The sequence below is a fragment of the Panthera pardus genome, unplaced genomic scaffold, assembly GCF_024362965.1.
Source record: "Panthera pardus isolate Hobbes unplaced genomic scaffold, ASM2436296v1 HiC_scaffold_17, whole genome shotgun sequence".
Lineage (NCBI taxonomy): Eukaryota > Metazoa > Chordata > Mammalia > Carnivora > Felidae > Panthera > Panthera pardus.
In genome coordinates this window covers 97,765,133-97,786,938 of record NW_026526732.1, presented here as the reverse complement: position 1 = coordinate 97,786,938, position 21,806 = coordinate 97,765,133, and the positions used below count along the sequence as shown (strand labels likewise).

Sequence of the window (21,806 nt, the reverse complement as noted above, 5' to 3'; positions counted from 1 at the left end):
GAACATTAAAAAAAAAATTTAAAAAAACCAGACAAGTAACATTTCTATAAAATATCTACATACACATCATTATTGTATATACTATCCATAATATAAAAAAAAAAATAAGTAATGTACTTAAGAGGCCCATGAGGAAAACATGGAGAGATCCATACAGGAGATTTACATAAGGGGTGTGTTCGAGAAAAATGAATTAGCTAGTGGACCAAGCTTTGTCTAGGAAAGCTTTACAGAAAAATTTTAAATCACATTTTATTTTACAAAAGGGAGATAAACTGCCCAAGTGGAAGATAGTTCATTTGAGGCAAGTGGTCCAAATTTTAGTTTACCAGTAAGACTCTCACGAGGGGTTTGATCATGCATGTGCATGTATTTTATAGTACAGGGAGACAGTGAGACAATAAACCTTTTTGCTAAAGGAATCCAAACTGAGGTGAAGTAAGAGCTCAGGTAGAAATAGTTTTCTCTAGATGTGTATTGTATACACATTTCAGTAAGCCTCTTGTTACAATTCTCTTTTCTAAGCTAAGTAACAGCCATTCCTTTGGCTTGTAACCTCACGTACCCCATTTTCCAGGCCTTAATCTTCATGGCACTCAGCCCCAAATTGCCCACAGCTCTTAAACTGTTGAGTCCACAACTGGCACCATGTTAAGAGTCTGAGGAAAACATAAAAACTTGTCTCATGGGTCTTATTGTTCTACTACTAATTATTCACCTCCTGTCACGCTTACTCCGCAAACCTAACTGCCAGATTTCTTCCCTTTCCTTCCATTCTCTACCAACACTCTTGACTAATTTTAAAACAGCACCTCTTGTTTGGATTACACCTGAGGTACAGTCAATTCTCCCTGACAGACATTCTTCTGAGTTTTCACTCTCTCCCCATCTCTCTCTTGTAAGTCAAATCCAAATTCTACAATTCCCCATAGTATCCAAACCAAATCTAACACTTCAAAAGCAGGACTGTCATCTTTCTTAATATAGACATTATATATTTACTAACAATGCCAAGTATTGCATCAGCCTTTCAGGCAACCCCATTACAAATCCCTTTTCACCAAGGTTAAATTTAAATAACACATCCCAGACAAGTAAGAGCCATACGTTTATTTGGGTTGAATTTCACTACATTAGAACAGCCATTCTCCAAGTTCGCTAAATCTTTTTGGATCTCCATGTCACCGCAAATGCCAAAATAAATTCCAAAAGTGAAGTCAAGAATTAAAATTCTCAAAAATCATAATACAGTAAATGAATACAGTAATGTTCAAAAAAAAAAAAACACTGGAAGAAATAACAGAACATTTAATTGTGACAAAATTTTACATTACTAGAAATTAAAACAAAACTATAAACCAAATAAATAATTAAAAGAAACATTTACAACATAGATGTCAAAGAATTGATTCTCTTAGTGTATAGGAAGCTCTTACTAATCAACATGAAACATACTAACACTCCTATAGAAAAGGACAAGAGGAAAATCACTCTGTCAGACTTCTATATTCAACTACCACTTAAAATTTGTACTTGAATAGGGGCAGCTGGCTGGATCAATCAGTTAAGCATGCGACTCTTGACCTTAGGGTTGTGGATTCAAGCCCCATGCTGGATGTAGAGATTACTTTAAAAAAATTTTTTTTAATCTTTTTTTTCCTTCAAGTAGGCTTCACAGCCAGCGCAGAGCCCAACACAGTGCTTGAATTCATGACTCTGAGATCAAGACCTGAGATCAAGAGTTGGATGCTTAATGACTGAGCCAGCCAGGCACCCCAAAAATAATCTTTAAAAAATTCTACTTGACCATCTGATAAAATTTTAATATATCCTAAACCAAACTCTTAATTTCCCTTGCCCTAGTTTCCGTATCCATCCTTCCACATCTCACTGGAGTCTCCTTTGACTTCTCTCCCTCAAACTCAGGCAGGGTACATCATCAAATTCCATCAGCTCTAACTTCAAAATACCCCCAGAAAGTCGCAGTTCTCTTTGCCTCACTACTTACTATCCTGATGCTAGCTGCCATCATCTTACTCTTGGGTTATTTTAAGAGCCTAACTGATCCTGCTTGTGCCCTCATCTCCCTAAAATCTATTCTCAACTCAGAAGTTAGAGTACTTTTGTTTGTAAGTAAGTTACATCACATCAGTCCTTTACTTAAATCCTCCAGTGGTTCCTCAGTTCACTTCAACTGAAAGCCAAAGTCATCACAATGGCCTGAAGAACCCTATTTGATCTCCCCTCCTTTCTCCCTCCTATGTACACAAATTCATCTCCTACTAACTTGCCCCATCCCTCGTATTTGTAGTTTGATCAAGTCAGGTAACTTTGAAATTCCCCATGTGTGTTGACTACTTCTGTAAAGTTGAACCCTCCATAGACAGCTAGCCACTTTCTGGAATCTCTAGATGACACAGGGGTACAATGAAGGGGTGGGGGTGGGGACAAAGAGGGGTGCTGCATCATGGAGTGGGGCTCATTGACCAATCTATTCTTCTGTCTATTGGTAGCACTGTGCTATCAATATTCCTGAATCACTTAAGCCAATAATACAGAAAACCAACTCCAGATTTTGACAGTTTATTCTAGCTTACCTTTCTCTCTCAGTAAATGTGATGGCCTTCACGGAATCTTAGAAAATCAACATTGGACAGAACATGGGCCTCATCTGGCACCATCTTCTCATTTCCCAGATGAAGAAACTGAGGCCCATGAAACCGAAGCATTTTTTAAAAGCAAAACAGAGGGCAAAACAGGCTCAGATCTCTCCAACAGCCAGCAAGGGCTTTGGTTTCATAAAGTACTTTAGTTCATGAAGAGTACTTAATAATGACAGAAAACAGACAGAAACAAACACTACTACAAAATCATAAAACAGTCCTATATATTTTCATAGTAGGCCTTCTTTCAAAAAAAATCAATGTCATAGCAGTATAATGTCTTTACTAATAGCACTACTCTGAACTACCTAGCAGGATATAGAAATATTTCCGCTGCTTCTCTCTATATAATGATAGAATAGCAAAATAGTAATATGCTCAGACACTGCTGATAGAAATCGAGAAAGGAGGGGAAGAATTTGAAAATCGCTCTTTCATTGTGTTTGAAGGCATTTTCCTTATGAAAATTAGTATTTCTCCAGAATGGAATAATTCCTATTTAAAGCTTTAGTTGACTTGGCCTGGTTATGTGAAAGAGATTCAAGCTGCTTATTGAAGGGGATTGCACAGAACCAAATCCAAACAAAGCAGAATTCCCTTCGAATTGTTCCATCCAACTTTCCTTGGTCCAGATGGCTTCAATCGCCAGCCAGAGACTCCACCCACACCTTCCCACTCCCGCTGTGCACTGGCCCTGGACACACACTAATGACCTTCAGCTGTTCTGGCTCCCAGACTCACTTTCTCTTCCTGCCCCGACTCCTATCTCCTACAGATTTCCTACAGGGAAAAGGAGAGATTTAGGAAAAGTTGCACCTTTGGGTAAACAGATTAACATTAGAGAAACCGTTTCTTATTGCTGCTGTAACGAATTACCCCAAACATAATGGCTTAAACTAACACACACACTTGTAGTTCTGTAGGTCAGAAGTCCAACATGGCTTTAGGGAGCTAAACTCATCATGTCAGCGGGCCTGCATTCCCTCTAAAGGTTCTAGAGGGAAAAGTGCTCTTTCCCTTTACCAGCTTCTGGATGCTACCAACATTCCTTGGACATGGACACCTCATCCTGATCTCTGCTTCTGTCATGACATCTCCTCCCCTGACTCTGACACCCCTACCTCCCTCCAATACGGATCGTTGTGATTATACCGGCCACTCAGATAAATTTCCACAGGATAATCTTTGCATCTCAAGATCCTTGATTTAATCATGTGTGCAGAGTTCCTAATCAATACATTTACAGGTCTTAGAGATTAGGATGTGGACATTATTCTGTCTTTTCTCTAACATCAGATATTCTCTAATACCATCTAACCTCTCATATCAGGTACTATGTACCTATCCCTATAACTATACATAAAGTCATATACACATACAAACACATACACATGTACTCAATGAGATGACATAATAAATCCATTATAGCTTAGATAAAAGTCATAAAGCAATATCCATGATTATTAGATCAGGCTTATTGCAACTAGTTTCCAGTACTTCATTCGTGACAAAATATTTAATAAGGAAAAAAAAAAGCAAACTAGAGCTGATAGCCTGTGAAAAGCTTGCTCAGCACTCACCTCGATATATTGAATAACTTATACTAAATTATTATTATACAATTAATATTAATTCTATAACTAATTTAATACAATTATAATTTAATACAATTGTATATAGTTATAATTTATATATATTATCTATATTATTGAATTTATATTGTTAACATATATTAATTATATAGTAATATATTAATTATTACAATAATATATTAACATACATTAATATGTATTCGTGTATATTAATATATTACATATAATATTACTAATATATTAATATAAGTACTTATATAACTAATATTTATAATTATATAACTAATTAATATTATTATAATTAATTGTTATACTAAATTATTATTACTAAATAATTTAGTAGTGCTCTCAGAGGAGCTCTGTGTCATTACGAGGTGCCAGCAGATGATATTTCAGCATGTCAAGTGTATCTGCTTCGAGGGGGAAAGCACCACAGCTACCAGTACCCAGACAGAGTAGGGCCCAGGAAAGGGTCTCCAGGGCATCCCACCACCCAGTGTGATTAGGGAAGAGTTCACACAGGGCCTCAGGCAGCACCATCACCGGGCCGCGGGAGTCACAGTGAGGAATGCCACCAAGTGACATGACACTTTAAGTTATGAAGTGAGAACAGCTGGGATATAAGAAACTCCGAGGAAAATGTTGCCATGTTACAGGAGTTGAGGCTAAAGGCAAAGAGGAGATGTTAGATTAAGAACCTATTTGTTTCATTCAATTCAAATGTCTGATGATACATTTTTCACCTTCTTTCCCACAAATTGCTACCAAGCTACTTCTGTACTTACCAGCTTGGCCTACAACGGCACAGAAAGATTCAAATGCCCATGCTATATACCAATGTCCTCCCACCTACCTAAGGGTTTTCTTCCTGAAAACATCCATTATCGCCCAAATCACGGATATTTTCCTCCTCTGCCTCATTTTCATCATCATAAAAACATGTTACAACATGTCCCATCTCTTAGGTTTTTTTTATTTTGAGAGAGAGGCACAGAGACAGAGAACACTCAGGTGCATAAGTTGAGGGAGGGGCATAAAGAGAGGGAGGGGCATAGAGAGAGGGAGGGAGGGAGAATCCCACAAACTGTGACATTATGACCTGAGGAGAAACCAAGAGTCGCAGGCCTAACTAAGCCACCCAGGCACCTCTCTCCCATCTTTTAAAAAAACCCTCCTTTTATCCCACATCCTAACCATGCAACTGCTCCATTCATCTGTTCCTCATTCTACCCCTCAGAAAAAGCATCTATATTCAGTCATCATTTTACTTCACACTTTCTCTTGAACCCATTTCAATCCAGCTTTTATACCCACCTTCCCTAAACCCCATTTATCAAGGGCCCCAATACCTCCATCTAGCAAATTCAATGGACTAGGCATAGAGCTCATTTTTCAAAACTTCCTAGCAACAATGACGCAACTGAGCACTCCCTTCTCAAAATGTTTTTTTCCCCTGGCTTCTGGGGATGCCACCCCCTGCTGGTTCTCCTCCTACTTCATTGGTCTTTCTTTCCCAATTTCCTTGGCTGCATCTTCCTCCCCTTTTTCCTCTAAAGACAGTCCAAGGCTCAGTCCACTGCCTTCTTCTCTTCTCTAATCTGTGATTACTCTCTAAAGGATCGCATCCACTCTGGTGGCTTGAGATAGATAAATCTACAAACGAAGGAGTCCCAACTGTGTATTTTCATTCCCTGAACTCACGTCCCTGAACTCAAGATTCCTCTAATATTCTAGCAAGCACCATGGGCATCCTAGGAGCAACAAGGCATTCTCTCCCAGGGCTGTCCAGCTCAGTAAGCTGTTCACACAAAGATCCTCGGAGTCTTCCTCGACTCTTTCTCTCATGCCTCACACCTAATTTGACAGCAATTCTGGTCAGCTTTACATTAAAAAAAAAATCCAGAATATGACCACTTATCTTCCCTTTCACCACGTCAACCTGTCCAAGCCAGTCTTACTTCTCCCTTAGAATCTTGAAATAACCTCCCACACATCTCCTGTTTCCACTCTTGCCCTATATAATCTACTCTCCACATAATATTCATATTTATCTTTCTAAAACATAAGCCAGGTCAAGTTACTTCCTATCTCAAAATACCCAAATGCATTGTCATCACACTTAGAATGCATCCCAGTGTGTCAGTTGAGCAGCACCACCCCAGCCACCCAGCAGCTCCTCAGCTCTCTACAGCTTTAGTGCATCACCATTTTGTGACCTGACTCCCTTCTCCAACAATCTCTCTCCAGAGAGGCTCACCTGTGTACCATTTTCCCACACAAAACTGGTGTATGAGACCCCAGCACATCACTACTTCTTCAAAAGTTGGCTATATTTTTGTATTGAATTTGTCAGCAAACCTCTCTCAGGAACTAACAAGCTCCTCTATCCTGATGGTTGGGATAGTGATAGTCTAACATTAGGCTGTGGTTCCTTCATTCCTTAAATATTACTGACTCACAATACACACCTTCCCATCCTTCACGCAAGAAGTTAATGTTTCATGATAAAGAGATATTTTGGATGACAATTATCTAACATTTAAAAGCAAATTCCTCATGTTTATTTGCTGTTATAAACATGCTGACAGCTGAGCTATCTGAAAATATTTGCCTAGAATGCTTTAAAGTAGATTTGCTTTATGTTTCCTTAATTCAAAAATCTCCCTACAGTTCTCTTGAAACTTACAAGATACTATTTTTTTAGTCAATATATTCCAGTGCACGTATGTTCTTAGGAAAATATCACTTTTAAAAAGATCTTCAACTTGAAAACTGCCATAGACATGAAGGAAAAAGACAAAAAGATTTCTGAACCTAGCTATGCATCGACACTCACTAGACAACTTTTTAAATGTAACAAAGATGCATGCAATTTGGGGATAATGCACCTAAAAAGTGACTGGAAAGCTGATCCTATTGACCCAACCAGGCTTAATGTTCCCCTCAGGTTAACTAAACTTCAGACAGCCTTCTTCCTGACCCTAGGCTCCTGATCTCCCTCTTCTTAGAGCATTTATACTCTAGAAAATTTGTCACTTTCTCTGACCCTCTGAGTGGCAAACCTTTTCAAAATTTCTTGTCAGTTTTGCAACTAGCAACGAATGTCTTTCTCAAGGACCTAGGAGCCATCCCTTTGAAATACACTCATCAAGAAAGGGAAGTACCCGGATCTTCCAGTCTCTGAGGGAGGGTAGGACCCTAACTTCGAGAAGTGCCAATTACCAAAGACAGTTGCCCTAATCACACAGGAAAACATCTGCCAAACTCAGGATAACTCAATTCCTGCCACCCCACTGATCACCCACCTAAAGTTCTCCAGTACTTTTTCACTAGCTCAGGCCAGCACGCAAGAACCCTTCCTTTGTTTCACTGAGTAGAGGTCAATCTCTCTCCCTATTACAACAGTCTTGAATAAAGTCTTCCCTGCCTGTTTAACTTTACCCAGTGCAGTTTTTACTTTGACATAATCCCAGTACTGGAGATGACTAAGCTTTCAGTACTCACAGGCTTACCATCTTGACCAGATTGTCCAGGGTAGCCGGGGTTCCCAGGCTGTCCAGGTTCACCCTAGAAAGGAAAAAAAATCTTCAGTACAAAATGACAAACCATAATGATGCAATCAGTCCCCTTCAAGGTTCAAACCAATTCCATTATTTGTACCTCTCTGTATGTTAAAAAACAAAACAAAAAAAAAAAAAAATAAGTCCCAAAATAGGGTTAGAAAAATGCCATATTTTAAACACCCACTTTACCAAATAAAGGCTTTTTATTATGCAAAATGTTCAAGGATTTACTTCTGTGAGTATATCAGGTATAACAAGTGAGATACTTTCGCTAATGTAAAATGTCAGTATTTATGGCAGGACATTTTTAGAATTCTAAACAAATTAAGTGTCCTAGCAAATATGGTTTCAATAATAGCCATCTTTCATTTGTAAGTCTACAGTCTTTATTCTAAATGTTACACTACAGATATCAATGACCTATAATGTCATAATTCAATTCACAATTTTTTTTTTTAAGTCCACAGGCTCTATGATCTTACACATGGGACTCAAGTTTAAAGCTGTATGACACTCATTTCTTTTATTCCAGTCAATGTGTTTCTTTAATAATGTTAAAATTTTTAAATCTGAATATTTTCATGAGAGCATAGCCAAGCCAAATCAATCTGCCCAACCCCCACAGTCTTTAACACATTTAATACCTAGAAATGAAGACATGACCTTTGCCTTCACAATCCAAGGATGTCCAAAGAACCTATTCCCTACAATATGACAATTCACCCAGGCACATTTTATGGAACTCTAGTATGTTGCCCAATGGCATTCAGATGGTCACCACCCATAAAAAAGGGAACGTTTTTTGTGAGGTAAGGGAGTTGTATAATTTAATTCTAAGAAATACTTCAAAATTAATGTATTAATCTATTACTGAGTCCATGAGATCCACATGGGGCATCTTGCTTAAAAACATATACTATCAGTAAACTCCTGCCTAGAGGTAAGACAACTGATTTCAGTTCAATAATTAATTATTTAAGAAATCATTCACACAGGACCCCAATAATTGTAAGTTAACTAAACACCAATACTAAGGGTACTTTCACAGAACCAGATCTGCTAGTCTGAAATACTACTTCAGGCTACTGGTTAGGGAGATTTGTTCCTGAAAAATGGAACAGGAAAAATGGAAAGAACTATGTGAACTCTATTAAGTGGCCAACGAAGGAGGGATGGGCTTTTCACTTAGGAACTGCCCACGAGGCATAGCACAAGGAAAGGCTAAGAAAAATGGAAATGTCATTTTTAAAAGAGAGAAAGAATAGCTACAAATCCAGGGAGAAAAATAATGCTGAAACATGTAATGTCTTCCTGAAGAGACAGAATTTATAATTCTAACCCAAGGACTTCCATTAAGGAGTAACACTCTGGTTCTCTAGGTAGTTAGCGTTTTCTCTTTTTTATTTTATTTTTTTTAATTTTAGAGAGAGAGAAAGAGAGTGAGTAGGGGAGAGAGGGAGAGAGAGAAATAATCTTAAACAGTCTCCATGTTCAGCATGGAGCCCTACATGGGGATCAATCCCATGACCACGAGATCATGACCTGAGCAGAAAGCAAGAATGCGACTCTTAACTGACTGAGCCACTCAGGTGCCCTGAGTTTTACTGTTCTTATTATGAGAGGATCCACCTTCATCTCTGGCCTCCCTGCCATCCTTTATCCATGTTCAGATCGGACCTGAGGTCTTTCAACACATTCCATTTTTTTTTTCTCTTGGCAAGAAGTTTTCCTTCCTTATCCAGTTAAGAATCAATTATTCCTCCCCTGTTATCTCTCTCTCTCTCTCTCTCTCTCGAAAATAAACACTAAAAAAAAATTATTTTTAAGGGGCGCCTGGGTGGTTCAGTCGGTTAAGCGTCCAACTTTGGCTCAGGTCATGATCTCACAGTTCCCAAGTTCCAGTCCCGCATCAGGCTCTGTGCTGACAGCTCAGATCCTGGAGCCTGCTTCGGATTCTGTGTCTCCCTCTCTCTCCCTCTACCTGTCTCTTGCTCTCCTCTCTCTCTTGAAAACATTTAAAAAAAAAGAATCAATTATTCCTTTTTACTTGATGTCTTTTTCTTTTGAAATGCGATAGCAGCTTTTAACTGTTTCCTTATTCTTAAGTAGAATTCTTTCAGTTTTTCCTTGATTAGTCTGCATTTATCATTTGAACTGAGACTGTGCAAACTCTTCCTTTTTTGGCAGAAGAGGCAGGGGTTGAAAATGCTATCAAGTAGAGATTCAAGAACTATTTGCCAGTTGATTTATTTTAAACTTTTTTTAAGTTTATTTATTTTTGAGAGAGAGAGAGCACAAACAAGGGAGAGGCAGAAAGAGAAGGAGAGAGAGAGAATCCCAAGCAGGCTCCGCAATGTCAGCTCAGAGCAAGAGGAGGGGCTCAAAACCATGAACTATGAGATCATGACCTGAACCTAAATCAGACACTTAACCAACTGAGCCACCAACGTGACCCTACCAATTGACTTAAGTCAAATTTCCTGTTAATGACCCTCTTTATTTGCATATTAATCATCAGCAAAATCTAGGATACTAAAAGGATCTTAGAGAGTTTATTTTTTATGACAAAGCTGAAATACAGGTTTGGGATAAGAAGAAATGAGATTTGTGGTTTAATGCTGCATAAAAGTACAAAACATACTTAACATTTTAAATAAATAAAAACTAAGTTTCAAGACAAAAAAAAAAAAATCACTCACAAGATAAATCCAATGTGACTTTGTAAGGACCATAACACTGGTGAACGGGCCCCAAGAGGGAAAATAATCTCTTTTTCAGGTTCTATTATTTCTGGTAGGTTTTAGTGGTTATTTTGACTATTGCCCTACTATTTATTTGCAAAAACTCAGGAAGGGTTGGTGTTGTTTCCATAAAATTGGGAGAATAAAGTAAAACACTAATTTTGGAGAGACGACCAATCAGAATAAAAATTCAATTGTATTACTGTAATAAAAGCTGATGCTCAACCTTTGTTAATTATATGCTACACACTGCTGTAAGAGATTTACATATGTTAAATTACTTAATCCTTTTAATAATCCCATGACACAAGTAATTTCATTATTCCCATTTTCTGTATAGGACAACTGAGGCCCGGAGGGTTAGGTCACTTGCTTAAGGTCACACAGCAGTAGTGAAGATGTCACTTGAACTCAGCTAATGTAGGCCCACAGTCCATGCTCCTAAACACCACTGTCCCTGCCCACATTAAAACGCATACACTGATTAGAACCAGACCTGCGGACTGCTAGGAAACTTAACATGGAAAACAATTTCCAAATACATTACACGAGACGTAGGGCCTATTGTACAACTGTGACTAAATTCCCAATCCAGTTTCTTCTAATTTAGTTGAAACATTTGCACATTTTGAATTTTAGAAACTATGTGTTCAGCTGAAAAGCAATACTTACTTATGTTGAACTGAACTCGTGCCACAGGATTTTTGAGTTGTTGACAGGAGTGGAAATGTCATGGACTAAGCTAAAACATCTCTGCATCTGGCCTCTCAAGTCGTGTAAGTATGAATAATTAAAGTAAGAAACAGTTGTGCTTGCAGAAGCAAGCTAATAGTTTAAGTTGCTCATCTGAAACAAAGGTCTTTGGAGCCCTTCACCTAGGCCCACATCCCAGGTATTCAAGCCCTTTTCTCAAAAATCCTTGTGCCTTCATGCTCCCCTGAAGACTTGCAGGAGTCCTGACCTACGACCTATTCCCTCCTCCCAAACCAACCTCTTCCCTCCCTCAAAACTCAAACACCCACTCACAGGCTAGAAGGAATCCACTTAGTCTGGGGAAATCTACATAAAAATGTGAATGCCCAGTGGCCCCTGAAATTTTCCAAAGGCTTTTGTATTTTAAACAGAGGATACTTTGATAGCTCAAAGAAATTCCTAATCAGTGGACTGATGAGGGTGAAACAAAGGAAGTCAATAGAGATAGATACAGCTGGAGAGGGGGAGGCAGTAATTTCAGAGGAAAGGATTAGTAAGAAATTGCTCCTTCCTAAAAAGAGGACAAAACGCCTTCTTTCCACTTCTGAACTAATAGCTCTAATATCAAGGTTAGATCAAATGTGGGAGTCTGCCCCCACAAACGTTCCTATGACTACTCTCAAGTGGAGAGAGAACCTGCCAATCACAAAGGTCTTTTGAAAGGGGGTGTTTGTAAATTGGGGATTGCCTGGATCTCCCATAGCACAACAAAGGCATTCCATCCCACACAAGTCAACTGGGAAGAGGGGTGAATCTTATTTGTTCAATGATTTCATAATTCATTAAATTAAAAAACTACCACCATTAAGCACTGTTAGACACTGGAATTTCAAAGGAGAATTTAGTTTTTATTAAATGTAAAGTGCTTGCGTAGAAAAATAATTCCAACAGGTTTATTGGATCCTCCCTATATTTGACATTAAGAATGCAAAATGAATTAGCTATTCTTTAAGGAACTCGCAATCCAATAACAGACATATATTTCTATGCTTTTTATAGAGTTATAATGCCATGGTAAGTCTAAGTACAGGCTACCACAGTTAATTTGACCTAGTTTTCCAATAGGGTTGTCCTATCTTTTGGAAACTCAGAGAATTCTAAACAGATGACTTTCTTTATCCTAGAATAAGCATTTACCCACCTACCCACACAAGAATTTCACCTCAGTTTCAGTCTCAGGCCTCAACTATCAGCTCCCAGAAATCTATTTCTGGTTAGCAGGAATACTAGATCTGTTTTTCACAGGTAACTCTATTTGATGGTTATCTACAAAACTTTCCAGAGAGCATCAAACAAAAATGCGCATTAAGTCTCAGTTCAATCTATAAGTAAAAACACTTGATCTGTTTTAGTTCCAGTTCTGCTGATCTAATTAAAACCCTATTAATTCCCCAAGCCAGAAATTCTCTAAAGGAAATACAACTCAGAGTGTTGCTAGGGATTCTGTTTTTCACATGCAGGTCCCTGATGTGGGCTAGGAACCACCTCCAGGGGAAAGAGCCCTAAAAGGATGGAAGAGTATGTGTGTGTTCCTGTTCTCCTGCCAGATTTTCTGAAGAAAATGGAAAGCAGATCGGGAAGGCACGCCAACTTGAAGATTGGTGGAAAACTGCAATTTCACTTAAAGTAGTAGGTGGCAATAGTGTGAGATTATGACTAAGAAAATGAACATGAGGAACACATGGAACTTGGAAACACTGGATATCAGAGGCTTTACCAGATAAGACAAAGGGTGCTCTGGAACTTTGCTGTAGAAACATATGTGAATAAAAACTGATGTCACTTCAAGACACCTAACAGATCACTAATAAAGATTCAGAAAGCATCAGAGGCATCTGATGTCTCCCCAAAAGAAGACAAACCTTAAGATACCCTAGGGGTGGCCAGAACCTCCCTGGGAGTCAGGAAAGCACTCTGGGCTTTGAGAGGTCAGATATAATGGGACTCTCATTTCCATATTATATATCTTACAGATCACATAATTCTTATGTATAATATTTCAAGTTGAATTTATATATATATATATATATATGTATATATATATATATATATGTATGTATGTATATACATACATACATACGTACATACATACACATAAGCCCTGCGTGGGGCTCTGCACCGACAGCACAAAGCCAGCTTGGGATTCTCTCTCTCTGCCCTTCCCCACTCACTCAACCCCCCCCAAAATAAATAAATAAACTTTAAAAGGAAGAACACTTAGATTAACTTACCTAAATGCCATTTAAAAATACTTTATAATAATAAATTGATTATAATATACTGAAGTCAAATTCCAAACCAAATAGATTTTCTTTAAATAAAATAATGAATGTGTACTTTTATTTCTTAAATTATATTTGTTTCTTGATTTTAATGCTAGGCCTGGAGTGTGTCATGAGCTATCACATAAAAATGGACAGGAGAAACATGCATAAAAGATAGGAAGAATTAAATCAGATGAGCAGTTTAAAATCTAAAATTTTCAGTGCACATCATGGCTCCAATCACATAAAAATGTATAATACGCAAATAAATATGTAAATGTTTATATACACATACACACAATTAACATATATACACACACAAATCAATATATGCAACTGGAAGATGTGCATATATGAGTATCACTAATAGACCTACTCCCCCAAAGTGATTATCACATAATTAAGTAAAATTAATAAATCTCTACATGCCTGTTTTTTAGAATTAGACATCAAACATAATGTTGAAGTCAATTTTAATATTTCTACTTCATTTTTCTATCTGAAAGTCATTTCTTTTTATTTTTTAAAAAAAGGTAAAAAAAGTTTTCTAATGCTTATTTTTGAGAGAGACACAGAGAGAAATGTGTGAGTGGAGGAGGGGCAGAAAGAGAGAGAGAGAGAGAGAGAGAGAGAGAGAGAATGAGAATGAATGAATCTGAAGCAAGCTCCAGGCTCTGAGCTGTCAGCACAGAGCCTGACGCGGGTCTTGAACTCACAAACTGTGAGATCTTGACCTGAGCTGAGGTTGGACATTTAACCAACTGAGCCACTCAGGCACCCCCTATCTGAAAATCATTTTGACAAGCTGAGAATTTGGAACACATCTCAACAAATGCCCTTTCTTCATTTTTTATTAGATTGTAAGGAGGTATGGTTCTTGGTATCTGGCAGCAGTCTTTAAGGGTGGTGGGAGGGAACCAGATAAACCAGCAAACAAACTAATAAAGTTCCCTCACTTTACTGTGGGCCAGGGGAATCAGTTCTAGGTTCAAAGGCACTTATAGATTAGAATATGCTTTTTTAAAAAAATCACTAAAAGTCAGGTTTTAAACTGTTCTAAGACACTAGGTAGAAATTTCAAAAAAGGGTCAGTGGTGCCTAGGAATTTTTCGCATTTGCTCAGCTCTTTTGTTTGTGGGTTTTAACAAGAAAAGCATGTTAGGCAGTACTCACTTTGGGGCCTTGCAGTCCTGGTTTTCCCGGAGGACAAACACAGGGAGATGGAGTAGAGCCTACATCACTGGGACCGTTGAGGCACTACAAAGACAGAAATGGAAATAAACAACAAATGTGGGAAGACACATACATATGCATGTGTACACAGGTATGTGTATGCACCTGCATGTCTGTGCGAAATGGTAAAGGTATCTCACACTGACTTTCCAATTTTATTCAGACCAATCCAATACGAAATTCTGAATCACAAAAAGCTATGAAAACGAAATACACTCCAATGACATAAAAAATGAGTTCTATTTGTCTAATATACTCACAGTTGATGGAAGCAAGCTAAACAGTCCCACAGTACAAATACTACCTTAAGGAGAATAATAGTTTCCAGGCCTACCTCACCATTCTGAAAGAAAAGGAAGAACAAATGGGTTTTAAAAGATGCTTTTAATTTTTTCTAAATTTTCTTCCTAATTTACAGATATTTCATTGTCCAGGTTCCAGATACATGAAGTATTGGAACCGGCAAGAGTTAAAACATTTGCTTGCAACTATCCTTAAAAAAAAGTACCTATTTGTACATGTTATGGTAACATTTACAGTAGGATAAAGTAAGGAAATGAACAACAATGACGAGTGAAAGGAGTAAACGAAAATGCCAAAGCAGCTTGGTATAATGGCCACTCAGGAGCAAAAGTACCTCGGTGAGATTTATATGCCCCCTCGAACTTTCTGGAAGTCATTTAAGAACCAGAGGAAAAAGCCAAAACACATCTGAGAAAGTCACAAATTCCATGCATTAAATTTTATGCCTTTTACTTTAGAACTTCTCACTCAACAATCTGTTTCTCAGTGAATAACACATGATTTTAAATAGGATAATAATCTTTCCAAACAATAATAAATTCAATCAGAAGATAAGAAAGTGGGAATAAGATGCAAAAGGCAAACAGGCCTCATGAACTCACACCTCAGAGGAAGGGAAGAGACATAAAAACACAAAACAGTGGCTGTGAGGACTGAGAATCCACCATTTAATCCTGGGTTTTCATGATGTGGAAGGGTAATGGTAATGGCCATCACATCGATGAAGAAATATCAACAAATAAGTATATAAGATGGACTCTCAAATGCAATCACTTATTAGTACTTTTAGGATAGATTAGAGATTCATGTTCTAAGCTATAAATATCTAAAATAAAAGTTACGGTGTTTAAACAACTACCTATCTAAAAGACCAAGAATGAATTATTTCTAAAAGGTTCCATGTTGGATTTTATTATAGATCCTTCATAGGCACTGCTCCACATCCTCAAGTTTTCAGAACATGTGGATTTGCAGATTATTCAGTTTGATAGGAAAAAAGGAGATAATGACAGTATGACTTTACAAACTAAAAGAACTATATATAGCATGAGCTCAAATGTCACTGGAAACTTTTACAATATTCTGCCTTATTTGCATTACAAATATATATATGTGTGTATATATATATATATATGTATGTGTGTATATATGTGTGTGTGTGTATATATGTATATATATATACACACACACACACACACACACACACACATACACACACACACACACACATATATACACATAGGCCCAAGAAGAGAGGGATTGATTACACACACACACACTAGGAACAGACATATATAATCAGACTAATATTTTAGCTTATAATTATTTCCTCCTAACACATTAATGAATATAGCTACATAAATAGAAAGTGGCTTATAACCTAGAAACAAGAAAATCTTACTTAGGTAACAACAACAAAAAGAAACCTATATATTCCTTATGGTTTGAGAAAACGTGCTGATGAACAGGAAAATCAATCACTTCCTATTCTTCAGAATTATGCTGTGTGGGGTATTCTGTCCACACATTTAATGAAATATAGAAATGTATTTACACTCTAGATATTCAAAGAATCCTATGTTTTTCTAGAGCAGGCCCAGCCCTGCTTCACTTGAGTACTGGAAATATCACATGCTGAAATGTGTAAAAAATACTTCCTTGTGCTCTTCCATTCCTATGTGTACAGAGATACATTATAATTTTATTTCAATTATGAAATATGTTTTAATCAATGTAACTTTATTTGCACTGACAATTAACAAACAAATTAACGCTGTATATTTAATTAAGGCTCACATATTATCTGTCATTTGTTTATTGCTCTGAAAGTACTGAAGCAACACTTGGGGGAAAATAATCCATCCTACTCACAAATCCAGGAATCTCGCATGCCGTCTCTCTGTTGTTCTGTTCTGGGTCACAGTAGATTCGCAACTTCTGGACATCAAACTAGGAACAAAACCACTCAAGTTAAAATTGAGGCACAAGCTAATGGCTTAATAAAAGCAACCCAAATACATTAGCTGTTATGTAAGGTTTAGCACTCAGCTAAAACATAAAAACACTAAATCTGAATACCTAAGATACAGTTTAAAGATGTGATGCAACATAATTCATAAAAAAAACTCTAGCACTAAAAACAAATCTCTGATGTCCTTCAGGAACCCAGTGGAGCTTTTATTATTATCTCTGTATTAAGAGCTAGTCTAGAGAGCATTTCCTAGGACACTTAAAAGCTTTCCCAGGCTTTCTGTGTTTATCCTAAATCTCTGCAACATTTCTGATTACAATAGAGTCGGCTTAAGAAGTCATCTTTCATTTCAGACACTTAGTTGATGGCATGGAGTGTTATGTGATGAGTAGGCCAAACACCTGTTTCTATTTAAACACTTACTACAATTTGACATGTAACATTAATACAGAGAGACCATGTGCGTAATTTGGATGTGACAGTCTTCCCTTAATAGAAACACAGTGGGAAAGACACACCTTTTCAAACAAAGCATTTTTCAAGAAATGGTTATCTTTTTATACACACACTTCTCAAACCACAGATAGATACTCCAGCTTCAAAAATATTCAAAAATATCAAAAATTAGTTTTAAGAAGAAAGAACACCAAGATGCGTTCATCTTATTGTATCCTCACAGCTGCAAACAAATTTTATAGCCCCTACTCATAGCTCCAATCTTACATTTTCTTTTCCAAATCCGTTATCTCCTGGGAAATATGAAATTAATGTTTCCTAAGAATGTAGAATTCTACCCTTAACCCAGGGGAACATTTTTCTAAGAATTCCTATAAAATCTATTAAGTCTAACTTTGCATTTTAATACACACTCAAATACAAAATCCCACTAATAAACTGAATACATTTTAAGTGTCTTAAAGGAATTAATAATTAAATCAAATGCAGTTAAATGTCATAAATACTACCACAAAGGACAGCAAGAGCTCCACTTTATACAATGCAAAAAGCAAATCATCGTTCATCTACCTGAACGGTTTCTTCTTTCCCAGAATACTTTCCAATTTGAGTTTGCCCGCTGATGAAGATCCCTAAAACTGGATGTAAGGGCTTGTTTTCAATCTGTTGATCATCGATATACAGAGTTACATCTTGTTCTGTTACTAAGAGACGAATTTGATGCCAGCCTTCATCAAATAATGTCTATAGGAAGAAAGTATGGAACATTCATGAACAAAATGCTAACCATCTTTCATTTTCTTTGTTCCCATTCCTTCGCTGCCAACCATAAATCCATACCACATAGACGGTCTGTACTATATACTAATTCACCTTGACCCAAGCTGGACCTTAAAAGCTACTTATTAATTAATCCCCATTTTCCATTACATATTCATTACATATTAGTAGATATATCAATTTCCTGAAGCAATTCCTTCAAGGTCACAAAAAAAGTTCCTTATGTCTGAATCCAAATGGCTTCTCCCATTCTTCATCCTATTTACTTCATTGCAACTTTGCACCCTTAACGAGTCCATCTTCCTTGATATCCTCATTCAACTTCCATGATTCAAACCATCTTGATCATCTTTGTTTCTTTTTCTCCATTTGCTTATTCTGTTTCTTCAAAGGCTCCTCTTCCTCACCTGCCCTTTGATGAGGTCATTCTCCACAGGTTTGTCATTGACCTTTTTCATTCTCCCCTTTGATTATCTTACCCACTTCTACAGGACAATTATTACTTCGATGGAATAACTCCCATATCTACATCAACAGCCTGGACCTCATTCCTACATATGGGACCTACCATTCTAATACTGGCTAGTATAATTTTACCAGGATATTTCACAATCAGCCTGAGAGAATGTGTAAGCAAAATGAACTTGAACTATCCCCAAAACTTTCTTCCTTTCAGTTTCCCTCAGATAATAACATCTTCAGTTTCTAAACTGCAACAAGTGTCTTTACCTCTTGCCCTCCCCTCAGTTCCAATAATAACCAGATGCAAAGTTCTACCAAATATGTCTTTTGACTCAAATTCACTTCTCCCCTTCCATTCTCATTACCATCGTTTAGGTTCATGGATATCTTGCTTTATCTAAATAATTTTCAAACACATCTCTAATCCTCCTTTCTCTAAGCCATTCTTCATACCTCTACTACTTCTCTCTCACTAGAATTTCATCAAGAGAAGATACCACATCTTATTAATTTCTGGATTCCCAGGACCTATGCCAATTCCAGGAAAGAAATGCAAGTATTCTTTGTGAAAGCAAAAGGAGGAGAGCGAGCTGCTTTGACTAGGGCACACCTATTAAAGACTTTTAGATGGAACCCTGTCATCCACTGAATGAAGTCTAAAACCCTGTGTATGGTTTCCAGGTCCCCATAAATTGAGTTCACACCTTGTTAGCTCTTTCTTTCGTGTATCTTATACTCCAAACACAGGGGTCACCACTTTCTACCCTTTAAATAAAAACCCTGCATTTTATTATACATGATTACTCAATACTGAACCACCGACTTACATATCCTTAGCTCTCTTCATCAAAATCCTATTCGTTCTTCAAAGTCCCATCCAAAAAGCAGCTCACTAATAAGTCTTGTCCACATTTTGTATTAGAATCTACCTTTCCCTCTACACTCCACTAATACTTAGTACTCCTATTAGATATCAGAGACCTTCAATCTTCCATTATATATAAGTTCCTTCGAGGTATGAAATATGCCTTATTCATTTGTGATTTCTTACAGAACCTAGCAATTTGCCTTTAATAAAAATAAAGTTTTTAAAAATTTAATCTGCTTACCATATGAAATTGCATAGATGCATAATTTCATATACAACCTTGTACACTTCCTAAATTATACAATATAGTGTTAGACTACCATAATTATAATAACGACCAAAACATAACTTTTTATCGCGACATCTGTATTCCGAACATATTTGACTTGGAAAATAAACTTTTATTTTTAGTTTATCAATTTTATTAAATACAGCTTCCTTCTGGGGAAACAAAATGTCCTCCCAATAATTGTGAATTCTTTACCCATTATCTACCTGTATTTGATGTTCTAACAAATGTCTTTATCTCAGCATTTTGTAGGACATGGTAATGTAAGGACAACCAACCAGACTTTGAAACTGACAAGACTTAACTTCAATTCCTGATGTCACCACTTACTAGCTGTGTTATTTTGAGGTGGGATTTAATATCCCTGCATTTTTTTTTCTGTCTGTACAATGAGAGCAATACCTTCTTCCTTGGGTGGATATTATAATTACGCGCTCAGGGCATCTAGTAGTAGGCACTCAAAAAATGTGAATTAGCCCCACCCCTTAATCCCATTTAAGAAATAATTTTCCTTCAGGGCACCTGGGTGGCTCAGTAGGTTGAGAGTCCAACCTCGGCTCAAGTCATGATCTCACTCCTCATGAGTTCCAGTCCTGATGTCTCACAGCTCAGAGCCCTAGAGCCTGCTTCGGATTCTGTCTCCATCTCTCTGCCCCTTCCCTGCTCGCACTCTGTCTCTCTCTCTCTCTCAAATATAAATAAATATTGAAAAATTAAAAAAAAAGAAACAAATTTCCTTCATCTGTTGCTTTTATTCAGTAAAGCAACATTAAATTATGAAGTCAGTATCTTTTCAGCCGTGTTAAAATTATGGCTCCCGTCCTCCAAACACACACAAACCTGCTAATACCATCATACTCATACCCAGGCATATTTACCTTAACTTGGGAGTCAGCAAAGGTGACCACCTGTGAGCCATTAATTATGCTGGTTGTTGTAAACAGTAATGTTTTATCCACACCATTTAAGGTAACTGCTATTTGTGGCCTTCCGTCAATGGTTAAAATTCTCCATAAATCCCACATTTTCTTGACCTTAAATCTCTGAGTGGAGACAAATACATATGATGGAGGAAGACCTTCTGGGAAAACATTGCTAGAAAAAGAAGAATATGCATAAGCTTAAAGAATTCTCAACATATCTACAGACATACCAAAAAAAAAAAAAAAGTCAGATCAACACATAATGTCATAATGTTTACCTTGTGAATTCTGATAAGTCAACTGTAGCTGTTACTTCATATCCTTTTATCTTTGTTGGTGAAAGCGGGATTCTTTTCTTAACCTTTTTCTTTACTCCCAAGCCTAAAAGAATATCAAACCCTTTCTCATCGCGAGCTGCCACTGGAATTCGTGTTGGACAAACAGATTCTACAAATCCAAAGCAAAAGCAGTAAACGTTAATTAGTCACAGATTACTTCGACAAAGAAAAAATGTCAAAGGAGAAATACTAGAGAAAATAATAAAATCTGCATATGCACACAAAAGGATGTAAATGCATTGTCTGAAAAAATATGCAGGAGTGATTTTGGCATTCGAAGTCTCAAAAGTCTTTTTCCCCCTAAAAAGGGATAAAAGTAAAACAGAAATATAAAAGAAACACTTGCTAATGTACTATTTTAAGAACAACACCATGTTGATGTTTTTACTTCACTATTTTGAACACGAAGCAACCTGATACCGGTGGGGTAGGAGAAGACTGGAATGGCATTCACGATTCTCATCCAGTATTTGGTGTTAATTTGTCACATGACCTTGCAGAATTCTAAATTTCTTGGATCTAGGAGATGAACTCTAAGATTCCATTCTTGCATTCACAGCATTTGAGGGGTAAAAAAAAGTAGGTGTCGTTCTTGATATTCTTTCC

General features: G+C 37.2%; 1 protein-coding gene across 1 annotated transcript in view; it reads right to left on the bottom strand.

The window, feature by feature from the left end:
* Window positions 1-21,806, bottom strand: part of COL21A1 (collagen type XXI alpha 1 chain) — a 171,950-nt gene that overhangs the window by 82,447 nt on the left and 67,697 nt on the right. Inside the window, exons 4-9 of the mRNA XM_053904790.1 lie at window positions 21,141-21,309; window positions 20,818-21,034; window positions 18,111-18,284; window positions 16,985-17,062; window positions 14,750-14,833; window positions 7,760-7,822 (exon numbers count right to left, since the gene is read on the bottom strand). Of these exons, the coding sequence (XP_053760765.1) occupies window positions 7,760-7,822; window positions 14,750-14,833; window positions 16,985-17,062; window positions 18,111-18,284; window positions 20,818-21,034; window positions 21,141-21,309 (785 nt within the window). The remainder of the gene's footprint in view (window positions 1-7,759; window positions 7,823-14,749; window positions 14,834-16,984; window positions 17,063-18,110; window positions 18,285-20,817; window positions 21,035-21,140; window positions 21,310-21,806) is intronic.